Consider the following 16,554-nt stretch of genomic DNA (forward strand, 5'->3'; position numbering starts at 1 on the left):
GTGTCACATAGTACTTAAAAATTAGACAGGAGTTTTACTGTCCTTTACCTTATGGTAGGCTCAAATATCTAGCTTTGAGTTTAGTAACAAATTATTTTTCTGATACCTATGTGCTTGATCTAATTCCATTTAAAAAGTCAACACATGTATATTTTCTACAAATGCTCTTATGGTATAGAAAGCAAACATAAAATAATGGGGAAAGTGTGTATTTTGGAATTTAGAAAAACTGAATTCTTAGCTTTGCCTCTTCTTAGCTATTTTTTTAAACTCTTCTTAGCCATATGACCTGTGAACATTAGCTAGCCTCTCTGAAAAATGACAAACAAAAAAAGAAGCTAGTGAAATAGTCCTACTAGTAAATAAAATACTCCAACTAGTAAAATAATTGAAATAATAAAATAGTTCTAATAAAACTCCATTCAAGCATATGAAAAGATGCTCAACATGATATGTCCTTAGGGAATTTTGAATTAAAGCAATGAGGGGCACCTGGGTGGCTCAGTGGTTAGCAGCTGCCTTCAGCATAGGTTGTGGTCCCAGGGTCGTGGGATTGAGTCCTGCATCAGTTTTCCTGAAGGGGAGCTTCTCCCTCTGCCTATGTCTCTGCCTCTCTCTGTGTCTCTCATGAATAAATAAATAAAATCTTAAAAAAAAACCCACAATAACAAAAAACCACTACATACCTATTAGAATGGCCAAAATGAAGAACACTGACAACCCCAAAAGCTAATGAGAGTGTGGAGCAATAGAAACACTTATTCATTGCTGATGGACTGCAAAATGGTACAGCCATTTTGAAAGACAGTTTGGTGGTTTCTTAAAAAGTAAACATACTTTTATCATATGATCTAACAGTGGAATGCTTTGGTACTTTCCCAAATGAATTTTACCGAATTTATATCTATAAAAAAACCTACACATAGATGTTTATAATAGCTTTATTCATAATTGACACAACTTGGAAGCAGCCAAGATATACTTTAGTAGGTGAATGGATAAGTAAGCAGTGGTACATCTAGACAATGGACTATTATTCAGCACTGAAAAGAAATGAGGTATCAAGCCATGAGAAGATATGGAGGAAACTTAAATGTATATTACTAAGTAAAAGAAGCCAAAATGAAAAGAATACATACCATATGAATCCAACTATCTGAATTCTGGGAAAGAGAAAGTTCTAGAGACAATAAAAAAGATCAGTGATTTTCAGATGTTAGAGGGGAGGGAAGGATGAATAGAGTAAGAGGATTTTTAGGGCTGTGAAATTGTTCTGTGTGATACCTCAGTGGTGGACTACAATGTTGTGTTATATATCTGCCAAAATCCATAGAAATTACAACACCAAGAATGAACCCTAATGTAAGCCATAGAGTTTGAGTGATAATGATGTGTCAGTGTTGGCTCAATTAGTTAAGCAACTGATTATGGCTCAGGTTATGATCTCAGAGACATGAGATCTAGGCCCGCATTGGGTTCCATGCTTAGGAGGGAGTCTGCTTGAGATTCTCTTTTTCTTTCCCTCTGCCCCTCCCTGCACTCATGCACTCTCTTTTTTTCTCTCTCTCTCTAAAATAAATAAATAAATAAACCTTTAAAAATGATGTGTCACTATAGATTTATCAGAAATAACATATGTATCGCTTTGGTGGAGGATGTTGATAGTGGGAAAGGCTAGGTGTGTGTGGAGTCAGGGAGTATATGGGAATTGTCTTCTACTCAAATTTACTGTGACTCTAAAACTGTTCTAAAAAATAAAGTCTGTTGGGGCACCTGGGTGGCTCACTTCGCTAAAGTCAGACTCTTGATTTGAGCTCTGGTCTTGATCTCCGGGTTGTGGGATTGAACCTTGTGTTGGGCTCTGCACTGGGCGTAGAGCCTTCTAGGATTTTCCCTCTCTCCTCTCCCTGTGTTCCTCCTGCCTCCTTCTCTAAAAAATGACAATTAAAAAAACATAAAGTCTATTGAAAATTATTGAGAAACTAAAATAATACTGTTAAGAAGCTAGTATTTATCAGAATCCTTTTACTTAATTATCAAAAACAATTTTATTTTTTTTAAGACTTTATTTATTTATTCATGAGAGACGCAGAGAGATAGAAAGAGAGGCAGAGACACAGAGACACGGGAGAAGCAGGCTCCATGCAGGGAGCCCGATGTGGGACTTGATCCTGGGTCTCCAGGATCAGGCCCTGGGCTGAAGATGGCTCTAAACTGCTGAGCCACCCATGCTGCCCTCAAAAAGAATTTTAAAAGCATTGTTAAATCCACTTAGAGATGAGTAAATTGAGTCAGAATTCATTAATTTACAATCATTTATTCCACTAATATTTACTTAGCATTTACTATGTGCGAGGCAGGATTAAGCATGGGAGATACTAAAATGAATCAATATGGATGTTATATTCCAAAGAAGTGAGACAAACAAAAAGCAAGCAAGCCAACAAATACAATAACTTAAAAACGAATTGAGGAAATAAAGTATTGAGATAGGGAATAACAAGACTCATCTTAAATAAGTTCAGTAAAGGTTTCACATTTAATTTGAGCCTTAAAGGAAGGAAGGGAGCTCACCATTTGAAGAACATTAGAGATAGTACAATAAGGGCTCTGAGGCAGAAAATTGCTTTGTATTTGAGAAACTGAAAGAACACAAAAATTTAGAATTTAAGGAAAAGATGAGGTTGAAGAGGGAGATGTAGAATGTAAGCCTTCCTGATAAATATTTTATTCATTCAGTGCATTTCCTGAGTGTGGTTGCCAGTCATTTTTATAGACACTGAGATATATTGATGAATGTAATTTATAATGTCCTTACACTCATGATTTATATTCTAATAGGGAAAGAAAGAAAAATCCCCACCCCCAAAAAGATAATTTAAATAGTAATAAATAAACAGATAAATAAATAATAAAACTTCATATTGGAGTAAATGGTATGAGGAAAATAAAACATTTGCAAACAAAGCAATAACATAGAAGGAAATATATATATGTATATTTATACTACATATATATTATATATATATATATATATATACACACATACTATTTATATCTAGTGCTGAAGAAGTGACATTGACCGGACATTTGAATGGTGAGAATGAAACAGCCATATGAAGATCTTAGGAAAAATCTTTGCAGTCAGAAAGGGGGGTGAGGAAGGCAAGGCAAAGCAAAGACCTCAAGTCAGGAATGAGATTGGCAAGTTTGAGAAGCAGAAGGAAAGCCAATATATCTGGGATATAATAAGAAAGAATGAAAAGCTAGGGTCAGAGAGGAAAGTGTGTAGGTCTGTGACCACCAGGGTAAGCAATTTTGCCTTTCTTGTTTATTTGTTTGTTTCAGTAGAAGGCTACTGTTGGGTTTTAAGCAGATGCTTGATAAAATCATACTTAATTTTGAAAAGATCGCTATGACTTTCTATAGAGAATTAATTATGGGAACATAGAAATGGAAAGTACAGGTAAGAGGCTACTAGAGGAATTCAGGGGGGAAATAGAGGTTACAGGAACCATGATAGAAGCGTTGGAGTCATTTACCAATGTGAATACAAGTGATAAAACATAGATTTCAGGGGTCACAGCAAGGAAGTTGAATATTGAATATTATTCTAAATGTGTTGGCCACTTATTAATTAGTTTGAAGTAGTGGTGGGGGTATAATAAAATGTATACTTTAAGATCATTTTGTTGCTCTTTAGTGAATGAGCTAAAAGGGAAACAAGGATGATGCCTCAGTAACTGGCTTGAGTAACCGAGTGAATGATGGTGTCATTTGCTGAAAGGAAATAAAAGGTATAAAATTTTAAGAAAAAAACGAATTGCATTTGGTGCATGTTAAATGTGAGATGTCTACGAACATTAAGTGGTACTGACAATGCTGCTGGATTTGTGTGCCTACGCCTCACTAGAAGAGGTTTGGGTCTGGTATATAAATTTTGGAGTCAAAAGCATAAACTTACTATTGAATTTACTGCGTGTGGGTAAGATCATTTAGGGACTTTTTTTTTTTTTAAGGGAGAAGGGCTATAACCAAGTGCTGAGGACCATCAACATTTAGATTAAGGTAGAAAAAAAAAAAAAACAGTTGCAAAGGATCCTGGGAGGAGTTTCCATTAAGGTAGGGGGAAAGCCAAGGAAGAATGATATAATACAGAGAGAGGAGGGTTAAAAAGGGGAGAGAGGTGATAGTTCATTGTGAAAATGCAGCTGAGAGGCTAAAAGAGAGTAAAAAGAGAATAGAGCCACATCTCTTGGATTCAGCAGATTGGAGGTTGTTAATGCTGTGTCAAGATCAGTTAAGTGGAGTGAGTCTAGAAGTCACTCCAGTGGATGGACAGGTAGCTGGAACACTAAAGTGGTATGCATAGACAAATCTTTCTGGATAATTGTCTATGAGGAGAAACAGAAAAATTAGGCTGTGGCAGAATGGGATCATGGGACTAATTGAAGGTTATTGGAACAAGTACTTTGAAAATGATTCTATGTAAAGGGACAGATTGGTTATGAAGGAGATACAAGACAACTCAGCTAATCAGGATCTAGAGCAAGTGAAAGGTGGTAGAAATATACTATGTATCATCCTCTTTGTCCTCAGACCCACTCTTCACTTTTCTTCACTCTTTTGTCTGTCCTAGGTGTCCAATTTGTGTGAATTATATCAATAGACTCATATATCCCCTGGGTTTTGATTTGGTTTGACCAACAGAAAGCCCTAGCAAGAGATCAAAGGGAGGGACACAAATGAGGTCTTGGTTGCTAACTCCATGGAGTTAGTTGGGTTAGACTAACTGTAGTTGGGTTAGACTGGCTGTTTTTCTCAGCTGAAGATCACTACTCTCCTTTAAGTGGCATGCTGTGTTGGAACCCTGACTGATACAAGAATTGGAACATAATTATAAGGACTGGCCCAATAAGCAGAGTTCTAGTTCCTCTATAGCAGTACATGAAGGAAGAGAAAATGAATATAGGTATGAGTTTGTGGGGTTGCAGTGGGCAGGTAAAGGCATGGCATGTGATTGCTTTTGTTTTCTCACTGAGATAATCAACCAAGTGTTGGAGTAGAAAGTCGTGAATTTAAAGAAAAATGGATAAAATGTTCATCTCATAGAGTTGGAAATAGATCCTACCATAAAACGTTTGAGGGTATTAATTATAAGTGTAAATAATTAGCATTGTTCAGCTCTTCAGGAGTGGGTATGGAGAAAAAAAAAAAAAAGTCATGTAAGGCATGTTTTTTGTAAGACCAAGTACTCCAGCACAGAATTGGAGAAAGACTTGAAAATGTGTGTAGCATAGAAACTATATTAATGGACCGCGAGACCTAGGCCAGACAAGGTTTGGAGGTCAGAAATGAAGTTAGGAGGGGATTGATGGATAGTGGGAAAGTGTAGGGGTCACTGGTTTAGAGGTCTTTATATAGAACCAAAGAATTGTAGGTATGGGTGTGATTGAACTATGGGCTAGATGAATGACTTTTAGAAATATTGATACAGAGATATATCATTTTCTTTTTTTTTAAGATTTTATTTATTTATTTATGAGAGACACACAGAGAGAGAGAAGCAGAGACACAGGCAGAGGAAGAAGCAGGCTCCATGCAGGGAGCCCGACGTGGGACTCGATCCCGGGTCTCCAGGATCAGGCTCTGGGCCGAAGGTGGCACTAAACCGCTGAGCAACCCGGGCTGCCCAAGATATATCATTTTCTAACAAATGTAGAGAGTAGTTGCAATCATGAGAGAGGGAGGCTAAATTCCAGTGAAGGACAGGATTTGGCAATGAGGAGGTAAAAGGACTGACACATTGTGTTGGTTGCTTCAGGTCGGTGGATTTTGAATACATAGAAAATAATGATAAGAGTTGGGAAAGAAAGCAAAATTGCCATCCAGGAGCTAAACCTTTGGAAAGTAGAGGCCTCCCTTCCCACTTAGTAATCTGATTCAGATTTCATCGGATAACAGCAAATGTGCCTTTGTGCCTGAGGGATAGGAGGGTGACACTAAAGATAATCCCCAGGAGAGAGGGCTGAGGGAGAAGCAGTGTTATTAGGATATGGTCAAATGAAGCAGAAAGATGAAAGGGAATTCCAAAAATTAGTTGAAAATGTGGAACATTCCGCTGATCTCTAAGCAGGAGTGTGGTAGCACACAGTGGCAGCGTGTAGGGGCATCCGAAGAACAGCAATGGGTCAGCTTGAGTGTGTGTAAAACAGTGGAGGGATAAGCCAGATCAGCAGAGATGGGAAGAAAAATGAAATTAGTCTTGTTTCTGAGATGAGTATAGGCAAGAGGACACATTATTATCATATCTAAAATGCCCTTAGGTGTGATGACCTTGTGGGATGATTGTTGTTCTCCAGGGGTGGGGATGAGGATTATCACCTTTCTAGATAGACTGGCATGGCAACCTTCTGTTTTGCCACTCCACAGTGACTGTGCCTAAGAGTGCACCTTCCCGAGGCTGTTGTAGGGCCACTTGCACTCAGATTCATTCACAGGATACCATTTTCTTTCTACCTGCTCCACAAGAATATGCAAATGCATGGAATCTCTTAGTACTTAATTAAACATATGAATTTTAAGAGGGCTTGTTGTGCAGAGCCATGCAGGATTTGGCTCCTCACTCTTCATTCTGACCTTATTCAGCTTATTCCCTCATTCCTGGATGTGACTTTGGTCACAATGATGTCAGTAGGCCTCTTTCTGGAACACTCCAGTATCCTATTGGCCTCAGGGCTTTTACTTGCTGTGTCCTTGACCTGAAATGTTCTTTCAGATTTTCAAATGTCTAAACTCTTTCTCATCTTTTTAGGTTCTACTTCACCTCTCATCTCTTCAGTAAGGACTTCCAGACATATTACTCAGTTTTGTCTTGTCTTCTCTTATCTTGCCAAGTACCTTGTGGTGGTTCTGTATCCTACTGCCCTATTTTATGTTTTTTTTTTTTTTTTTTTAAGATTTTATTTATTTGTTCATGAGAGACACACAGAGAGGGAGAGGCAGAGACACAGGCAGAGGGAGAAGCAAGTTTCCTGCAAGGAGCCCTGTGGGACTCGATCCTGGATTCCGGGATCACGCCCTGGGCCAAAGGCAGACACTCAACAGCTGAGCCACCCAGGCGTCCCACCTATTTTATGTTTTTATGCCATTTATCAGCATCAGAAGTTATGTGCTCTATTTGTTTAGGCATTTATTATTGATTTCCTCATCTATATCATGAACTTTATGACTCAGAAATTTCTCTTTTATATAGAGGAGGGCTGGCTCATAGTAGGTGCACCATAAAATATTGTTGGCTGAATGCATAAACACTTGATAAATGTTGCTTCTCTGTTATATTCTAAAGTTACTATTTTTTCCTATAAAGAGAGTAGTTACAATTTTCATAGTTGTTAGGACAAAATGTTGTAATATATAAGTCCCTACTCCAGTGTTTAGTACATAGTAGGCAATTAGACAATAAGTTTTTTTTCATTCTTTCATCAATATATCCCACTGAAATAGCATGGTAGATATTGATTAAATGGTATAATTCAAATTGGGATACTGTAATTATGTGAAATTGGATCTTATGCATTACATATGTTATGTTCTAGCATAATCACGTTATGTATTACTTCTTATGTATAAGATAAATAACACCATATTTTTATTATATAGTCACGGTGAAATTGTTATAGTTAAATATTCTCTTTTAGAGCACAAATATTTCCAAAGTAGTCTGCCTTCTTAGGATTGCAAACTGTATTAATTAGGAGAAAATAAAATGGACTGTTGTTCTAAATTAATGTGAAATATTCGGTCTTTTATGGAAAGCTGTCATTCTGATAGTTGCATGGTTAACTAATACCCCCTACCTTCATGTTTACTGTTTCCAGGAAGAACCCTATGTCCTATTTAAGAAGTCTGACAAGCCTCTCTATGGGAATGATCGATTTGAGGGCTACTGCATTGACCTCCTCAGAGAGTTATCTACAATCCTTGGCTTTACATATGAAATTAGACTTGTGGAGGATGGGAAATATGGAGCGCAGGATGATGCCAATGGACAATGGAATGGAATGGTCCGTGAACTGATTGATCATGTAAGTCTCTTTTCTCATTATTATCATTACGTTTGGTGGATTGCTAAAAGATTTACTTTTTAAGATTTGTGATGGTAGGGTAACTTAATGGCAAAGAGCAATAATATATTTCAAATATGTGTTTCCTTAAATAATTCTATTGAAAGTTATATTATTTTACCCTTATATATAGAGACTCTAAGAGGGGTATATGTTTCTGTTAGAGAGTATTATCTGTTTTAAATTAACTAGAATTCAGTGATTTAATATCTTGAAATATTTAGCCCTAATTTGCAAATTAGAATGTGTGTGCCCAATAATTTATTTCTTTTTCACTTTTATACTGCTAACTTCATAATCAGCAGAAAGAATGAGTGATGCCTACTATAAATTTTATGATAAAAATTTCCTAGATAGACTAGGATAGGATACTTCTTGTCCTTTTTTTTTTTTTTAAGATTTTATTTATTTATTCATGAGTGACACACACAGAGAGAGGCAGAGAGAGGCAGAGAGAGAAGCAAGCTCCATGCGGGAGCCTGATGTGGGACTTGATCTCGGGACTCCAGGATCATGACCTGAGCTGAAGGCAGACGCTTAACCGCTGAGCCACCCAGGTGTCCCACTTCTTGTCCTTTTTAAATTTATTTATTTTTAAAGATATTATTTATTTATTCAAGAGAAGGAAAGAGAGAGAAAGTGCACAAGTCAGAGGGAGGGGTAGAGGATGAGGGAGAAGCAGGCTCCCTGCTCAGTGGGGGATTCCAAGATCCTGGGATCATGACCTGAGCCAAAGGCAGCCATTCAACCGACTAATCCACCCAGCCACCCCTTATTTTTTATTTTTGATACTTCTAATCTTTAGAGAATAGGATACTTCTTATCTTTACAGTAGGGATGAAAGAAATCTATATACAAAAAGCATAGAATATGATACTGTATAAAAATAAAGCAAGTATATTAGCATATTGAAGGAGGAAGGTAGACATTTTATTTTAGTTAGTTGAATAAGTCAGGCATTCCTTCTTTGGCATTATTTCATAAATTATAATTTTATAATTTGTAATTTACATATACAATGAAAGCATGATTTCATAGTTTCTCAGTTGGTAGTGTCAATTCATCTTTTTGAAATGAACTCTGATTTTTTAAAAAATAATAACATTGCATTTGGCTTTGTGTTTTTTAACATTTAAATTTATTTTGACGTTTTCCATAATAAGACATGTAATTATTGCTAAATATTCTACAACATAACAAAATAGATTTTCCTTTAAAATACAATGTGAACTGTACCCTAAATAAAAGTTCTTACTAATGGAAGTAGCACATATAGGCAGTTTTTGCAGCACTTTGATAATACTTACATTGCTATTAATTACAAAGTTTATTATCAAGAATAGGAGAATAAGGGAGATCTGTATTTATTTACATCGATCGGTCTATGTATGTTGGTATGTATGTATCTATTGATTTTTTTTTTCCCTTACTAGTATTCCCTTCCTTGGTGCCCTCTTCATGTCTCCTATTGCTGACCTAGCCTTGGTTTTTAATATTTAGCACAAGTCATATTAAAATAGAATAGTCAGTATATTTTACTTTGTACAACCTCAGCTCAATTTGCATATTTATGAATATGCTAATTTCAACACAGAGTAGTAACTCTTATTGATAATCAGATAAATACCCTAAACTTCTTGCTCTCCTTGCTTTCCTTGGGTAATCTTACCTTGTCTCATAGCATGATTATCATTCTCATACTGGAATTTCACCAGTCTACATCTTCAGCCCTGAGCCTTAGACCCATACAACCCACGTCTCTTATAGTTTTCATTTAAATGTTTCATAAGCATCTCAAAGGTAGCATATTACAGACTGAATCTATTATTTCTCTTTCTTGAACCTTTTCTTTCTGAAGTTTCCTATATCATCAGTACATGGAGCAATGATTCAATAGGTTTCCCAAGCCAAAATTTAGTAGTTATTTTTTTAATAGTCATTTTTGAATTATATCTCACTCCACCATGTTTTATTGAGTGTGACCTTTATTTTTTATTTTATTTTATTATTATTTTTTTTTTTAGTGTGGCCTTTAAATAGCTTCCAAACCTGCCTACTTATATCCATCTCCACTGTCATCTGGAATAATATCCCAAGATGAGGTTCTTTCTCTTCTAGTCCATTATCTATGTGTGTGTGTTTGTGTGTGAGTGTATGGAAATTACTGAAAGATTTTATGCAAGAGAAGGGAGTTTCCTGTTTTAGGAAACTATATCCTGGTTCTAAGGATATAGGACCGACTTTATTTATAAACCCTTCCACATTTGGTCATTGTTTATCTGTTATGAAAGTATTTTTACCCTTCAGACCTGGTCTCAGATCTTCTCCGCCATGCTTTCTATATTGGAAGGTAGTCTTACATGGAGGAAATCATCAGGGTTCCCAGCAAGAGATCCAAGGGAGGGAAGAGAGTGAGGTCAGAATATTTATTTCCTTCCTAACTCCCTGAGATGTTGTGTTGAGCTGGCTGTGTCCTTATAAGGAATATAAGTTTCTCATTATGATGTCTGCTTTATCTACACAAATCTCTTTCCTGTTCTCAGTTCCAATTTACACCCTACATTGCTTTGTTTCTTTAGATCTTAGGAATGGTTACAGTTTAGCTGCTATTAGCCTTGAGTTCCTGCATATCCCTTAAAATTTCCTGACACCAGTGGGCTTTGAAGTGTGTTCCACAGATCTGTAGAATCAGTATCACTTTCAAACTTGCTAGAAGTGCAAATTGTCAGGCCCTACCCTAGAACTAGTAGATCTAAAACTCTCGGGTAGAGTCTGACTGTCTTTCTTTTACCAGCCTTAATGGTGATTCTGATGGTCTCTAAATTCTGACAATAAATGTCCTCCCCTCGACCCAGACTTGTGTAATTAACTAGTTCCTTATAAATTAATCCTGCTTAGGTATTATCAGTTGAGTTATTGTCATTTGTTTTCTTTTGAGATTCTAACTGGCACACCTTTCTAATTTTTATCTCTTCTGCACTCCCCAGCCAAACCCATATAGACTGTTTTCAGTCTTGTTCTCTTTTGCTTCTGGGCTAGTTCTCTGTGCACCATTCTCCTCAACCTCCACCTAACTCACTTTATCTGAATTACTTCTATTTAACTTCAGAAATACTTTGCCTGTGATGCTTCCCCACCTCACCCCAGGAAGCCCACCTGCTATGAATTTTCACACTACCCTTCTTGCATAACACCTGTCACACTTTAATTACCAGCTTAATATCTGTCATACTTATTTGTATATAAGTTGTATGGTAGTTATACAATCAATCAGGACTATTTCAGGTGCAAGTGTCAGAAACATGGATAAAAATAGCTTACACAAATATACTTTTTTAAAGGTCCCATAATAGTAAAAAAAAAGTCCAATGGTGGTTCTCACTTCATCTATAGTTGGATCCAGGGTCTTAAAGTATATCATCAATGACTGACTGTCTTGTTATCTCTTGCTTTCTTCTCTGTAGGTTTTATTCTTAAGTACTTTCTTTTCATATGGTGACAAAGGTGGATTGTAGTGGCTTTAGGCCAATGGCTATCAACTGCAGGGAGGTTTTTTTTTTTTTTTTTTTTGGTGTGTGTTTGTTTTTCACCAAGAGACACTTGGCAATGTTGAGAGACATTTTTTACTGTCTTAAGGATATGGAGGAGGTGCTGCTACTGCCATCCAGGGGTAAAGGGTAGTGGTGCTAACCTTTCAACAATGTGTAAGATAGCCCCTCACACAAAAAAGGAATTATTTGGCCCAGGTATCAATCATGATGAAGCAGAGAAACTCTACTCTAGGCTTACCTGGTTCTTAGAGCCATCCTTTTGAAAGACATAGAGGTCTTCTTCTGCCAAAGTTTCTGCAAAATCTGTGGTGGGGGTTTGAGGTAGGGTGGAAGGCGTATCAGTTGGATCAGCTTTGACAAGGTGCTCATTCTCTGAACTAATCCAAAAGGCTAGGACTGGGAAGGTGGTAGTTGGAATAGACAGACCTAGGTCATGAGTCCATACCTGGAACTATGGCATAGAGTCAGCCCATCTAAATTATGCTACTTATTTTTATATGAATTTGTACAGAAGCCACTAATATTTATTTTATATGAACTATAAGCCAGTTCATTTTCTAGGATTTTTGTTTTGTTTTGTTTTGTTTTAGATTTTGCTAGGTCGAGTAGAAGGGAGATAGCCATCAAGAGGCTATATTTATATAAGTGTTGTGATAGGGAAATATAATTAAAAATACAATCTCTTTCCAACCCAGACAACCTTTCCATAAATGTAGATGAAAAATAAAATAATTTCATTAATGAATAAGCATTAAGCCAGAATGAAATGCACAACACAGGTAATTCATTAAGAGATTGGAAAGACAGAAAGAAATCTCACCCTTTTTTTATAGCCAAGAAGGCACAACCCATTGCATACTTGTTCTCAAGATAAACAATACCTAGTCCTCAAGTAAGAAGGCTTGAAAGCACCATTTATCACATATAGTTCCTCTTAAATTCATTTGGAAACTGAGATGACCATCTGCATTAGCTAATTGGTTTTATCCACTAGAAAAATAAACTTCTCAAGTCTTCATGAGAAAGGTATATTTTAGGCTCCCACCCACCAAAGTTAGGCTCCTTCTCTCTCACAGAAAGTTGGAAATAGGGTGTTACCTTCCTTGATTACATTTCAAAGAGATACTTCCTAGATCCTTGGGAAAGGCATTCCTGGGTCATAAAGCTGGCAAGAGGCTTAGTTAGCTTTTTAAAGATTTATATAAATTTCAAAGAGAGAAAGGACTTACAAATTTTCTCAAGTAAATATTCTAAGAAAGGGGGAAGGGATAGCTTCCTTTATTTTCAACAGGGAGAATTGAGCCTCCTGTGTTTAATTTGTATTTGCCCTTACATTTGCTAGTTTTTCTTATTTTAGTAAAGCTAGTTTACTATCTTCTTTTCCATTTCTTCTTTTTGGGAAGACCCTCAATGTACAAGTCTTCGTATAATCTCTCAAAATTATTATGATCTAATGAGCGATGATTCTTGGTGATACAACAGGAAGATACAACCTCAGAAAGAGACTGGGATAATGTGGCTCCCTGAAGCAGTTTGTCCTTAAAAAGTGACAAGCCTTACTTCCCCCTAAACACCTTTGTCTCCATCATCTCCACAGTAAGGCTGCACAACATGATATACTAGTAAGTCCTTGTTAGAGGCAGATGTGGGTTCAAATCCTAGTTCTTTTGCTACATAGTTTTTGGCCTTGGGCACATTGCCTTAAACTTTTTGAGCCTTAGATTACAGAGATAATATCAGAGTAATAATTAGGAAGATATATATATATATATTTCCTGACGTATACCAGATAAGCAATATAGACACAATAAGTAAAAAAAAATTCTCTTTTTTTCTTATTCTTTCTACTATATCATTAGTAAGTATTCTTTTTTTAACTTTTAAATTTATTTTCTCTTTTTGGTGGGCAGCAAAGCCAAGTTTATTGAGCAATAGCCAAGTGATAGTACAGAGCTCTCAAGGAGGGAGGGGACCCAAAAGGGTTGCTTTTAATGAGTATTCTTGTTGAGGACTAAAATGTAAAACCTGTAGACACTGTTGCAGTGTGAAAAATGTAGGGCATTGGGGATGCTATTGATATTAATTTTGAATCAGAGTCAGTAATATCGGCATTAAGTTTTAATAGTAAAACAGTTTATTAATTGGTACCTTTGGTGTTCAAATATCTCATTACTTTTCTACCTGAAATGATCTATGTCTTAGTGGTTTTATATTAGAATTAAACATAAGAATTAATAGACAGTCAAATTCAGTGTGAGATTAGCAATAGCCAGGATAAATGGTAGGGGGAAAGGGATGATATTTAGGATACCAGCAAAGCAGAGACTCCAAATTTTAAAAATTACTATTTAATATATGTATATTTTAAAATCAATGTAATCGTCATAGGTAAAATCAAAACATGTTTAGGCTTCCTTTTATTTGTTTTATGGTTTGGTGGTATGTCAAATTTGAATTCTATTAAAACTGAAAGTAAGAGCTATATTTTCCTTCCTTAAATCTTTTAAAATCTCAATCTGGAACTTCTTAAATACATTTTTAAAGTAAAAATTACTCAGAAACAAATTATTTGGAAGTAGAGGAATGATAACCAGTTTTCCCTTTATATAGGTGACCTGCTTTTTTAGGTCTCTCCACCAGGCTATTTATGGAGTTTTTATGATGATTGGTGCCATGGGCCATTCTATTTGAAGTTTGTTGGGCATCTATAAGAGTTGATATTTTTTTGTGACTCATCAGACTAATTAAAATCTAAATCAGGACACCATTTTACCTTATCAATTTACTGCATCTGCAGCCCTCTGTATTGTGCTGTATACTTGGAAGTATTCATTTGCTTCAAATATACTGAAAATAACTGGGAGACACAAAGAATACAATTGCAGAAAGTGTTCAGCATTAAAGAATATTTATTGAAAGGATGACACAAGTGTTAACAAGTGTTCCACAACAAATGTTAAACTCAAGCACCACTCTCCTTAGAGAAAATAGTACATATTTTCCAAATGCTTTTATTTTTATGTTGCCTTCCAAAGGCTCCAATGAAAGTTTCTATTCAAGGACCAATGAAGAAATATTTAGTGATATCCTTTCCTTTTGAAATTAAAGCATCATAGCTTTTTGTATAATATTTTATGAAATATTTTATAAAGTTTTTCATTCTTATAACCAAAGTTGGCTATTGAGCTATTACAGGTGGGAGAGTCTGTATTGTGTGAATGGAGGTCTGAGTTCTGGATTCCCCACAAAAGATTTACCTACCCATGCTCAAATAAATACAGCCAGAAGGAGGGTAGCAAGCACAAAGCAGTTTATTAAGGATAGTACACACTCAAGATGGGAGAGTGGGCAGGCCTGGTGGTGGCAAGTGCATGGGGATTATAGTGTCTTTTCTTTTTTATGTTTGCATAGGTTATGGATCATAACTGGGAGTGTCTCCACCTGAGGTTAATTTCCAGTCATCTTAGAGATTCCTCCTTCCTCTTGGTCAGGAGGAGTAGTTTTTGGTCCTACAGGTTTCTTTACAGAACTGTCATGGCCATCTTCCCTCCCTGTGGGGAAGGGGTCGAAACCCTGATATACAGATCTTACTCTGGGGCAGATTGAAGAGAACTCAGGTTCTGCACCTGTGGCTCTTGGTCAGTCAACCCCAGGGTGTTGAAAGCCATAAGGCCAGAATGTTGAAAGCCACAAAGCAGGGGAAATTGTGCCCTCAGGTTTCTAATGTGTAACCTATTTATCACGACCCTTGCCTCCAGCTCATGTCTAACTAACTGCTTACTCTATCAGAGCCTGACTTAGTATGAGGTGAGTACACAGAAACTTGCTAATGCTACCATTGTATTAAGCTAGGCATAAATTTTACTTGTAGCTTTGGGTTGTATATTCTTTATGGCTAATAACTCATTTATGGGCTCATGAGACTACTGTTGTGAGTATGTTATTCATAAAGCCAACTAGAGTTATTCATAAGCATGAGGGAAAACACCTAAGCTGCAATAAGCTAGCAGCACATACTATTATGGGACTACTTAAAGGAGACAAGGGCAGTTAAATTACTTTCAAATCTCTGGTGATGTTTGCCTTGGCAGTGGCAAACTTTGGAAAATTTATACCTGTAAACATTCATACATAAGTTAACATAGCAATATGCAGTCTGTGTATGTGCAGGTTAAAAACAGACCAGATATCACAAATCCTCTTTCCAGCTTGAAATTCTTTGCCTTTTCATCTTTCTAGCAGAATATGCACCAGCTGGATGCAAATTTCAGTATACTCTTAAGCCAGTGATCTTCTGGGTTTCTTCTGACCTAGTGTCATAATGCTGATAAATGTGTGAGGGAATATTATGTCTGCAAATCCACAGTTACTTTTTACCTGGGCAAATTTGGGAATTTGGGTACACTCTATTTTTTATAATAACAACTAAAAAATGGGAGGTTCTTAAAGCCATATTCGCAGTCCCTTTACTTTAATAGAATTGTATAGATTAGGGGCACTTGGGTGGCACAGTTAGTTGAGCAATTGACTCTTGGTTTCGACTCAGATTCTGATCTCAGGTCCTGAGATCAAGCCCCACAGCAAGGAGTCTGCTTGAGTTTATCTCTCCCTCTCCCTCTGCTCCTCCCCACTGCATGGTCACTCTCTTTCTCTTTCTCACATTCTCTCTCAAATAAATAAATAAAAATATTAAAAAAATAATTGTGTAGATTAAAGTATTAGACTATTAGAAGTATATATGTCCTTTTAAGTAACATTTAAAACTTAGATATTTTAGAATTGCCAACTTATTTTAGAAAGGTTACAACTTCTTTGTACTTAAAGAGACTTGTATTTTAACATCATTAATCATTTGTGGCCAGTAAGAGTGTCAATAA

The 16,554-nt window shown here is 36.4% G+C and overlaps 1 protein-coding gene across 1 annotated transcript in view; it reads left to right on the plus strand.

The window, feature by feature from the left end:
- Positions 1–16,554, plus strand: part of GRIK2 (glutamate ionotropic receptor kainate type subunit 2) — a 1,069,280-nt gene that overhangs the window by 854,121 nt on the left and 198,605 nt on the right. The window contains 1 exon segment of the mRNA XM_049092419.1: positions 7,881–8,087. Within this exon segment, the coding sequence (XP_048948376.1) occupies positions 7,881–8,087 (207 nt within the window).

The sequence above is a fragment of the Canis lupus genome, chromosome 12 (assembly GCF_003254725.2).
Source record: "Canis lupus dingo isolate Sandy chromosome 12, ASM325472v2, whole genome shotgun sequence".
Taxonomy (NCBI): domain Eukaryota; kingdom Metazoa; phylum Chordata; class Mammalia; order Carnivora; family Canidae; genus Canis; species Canis lupus.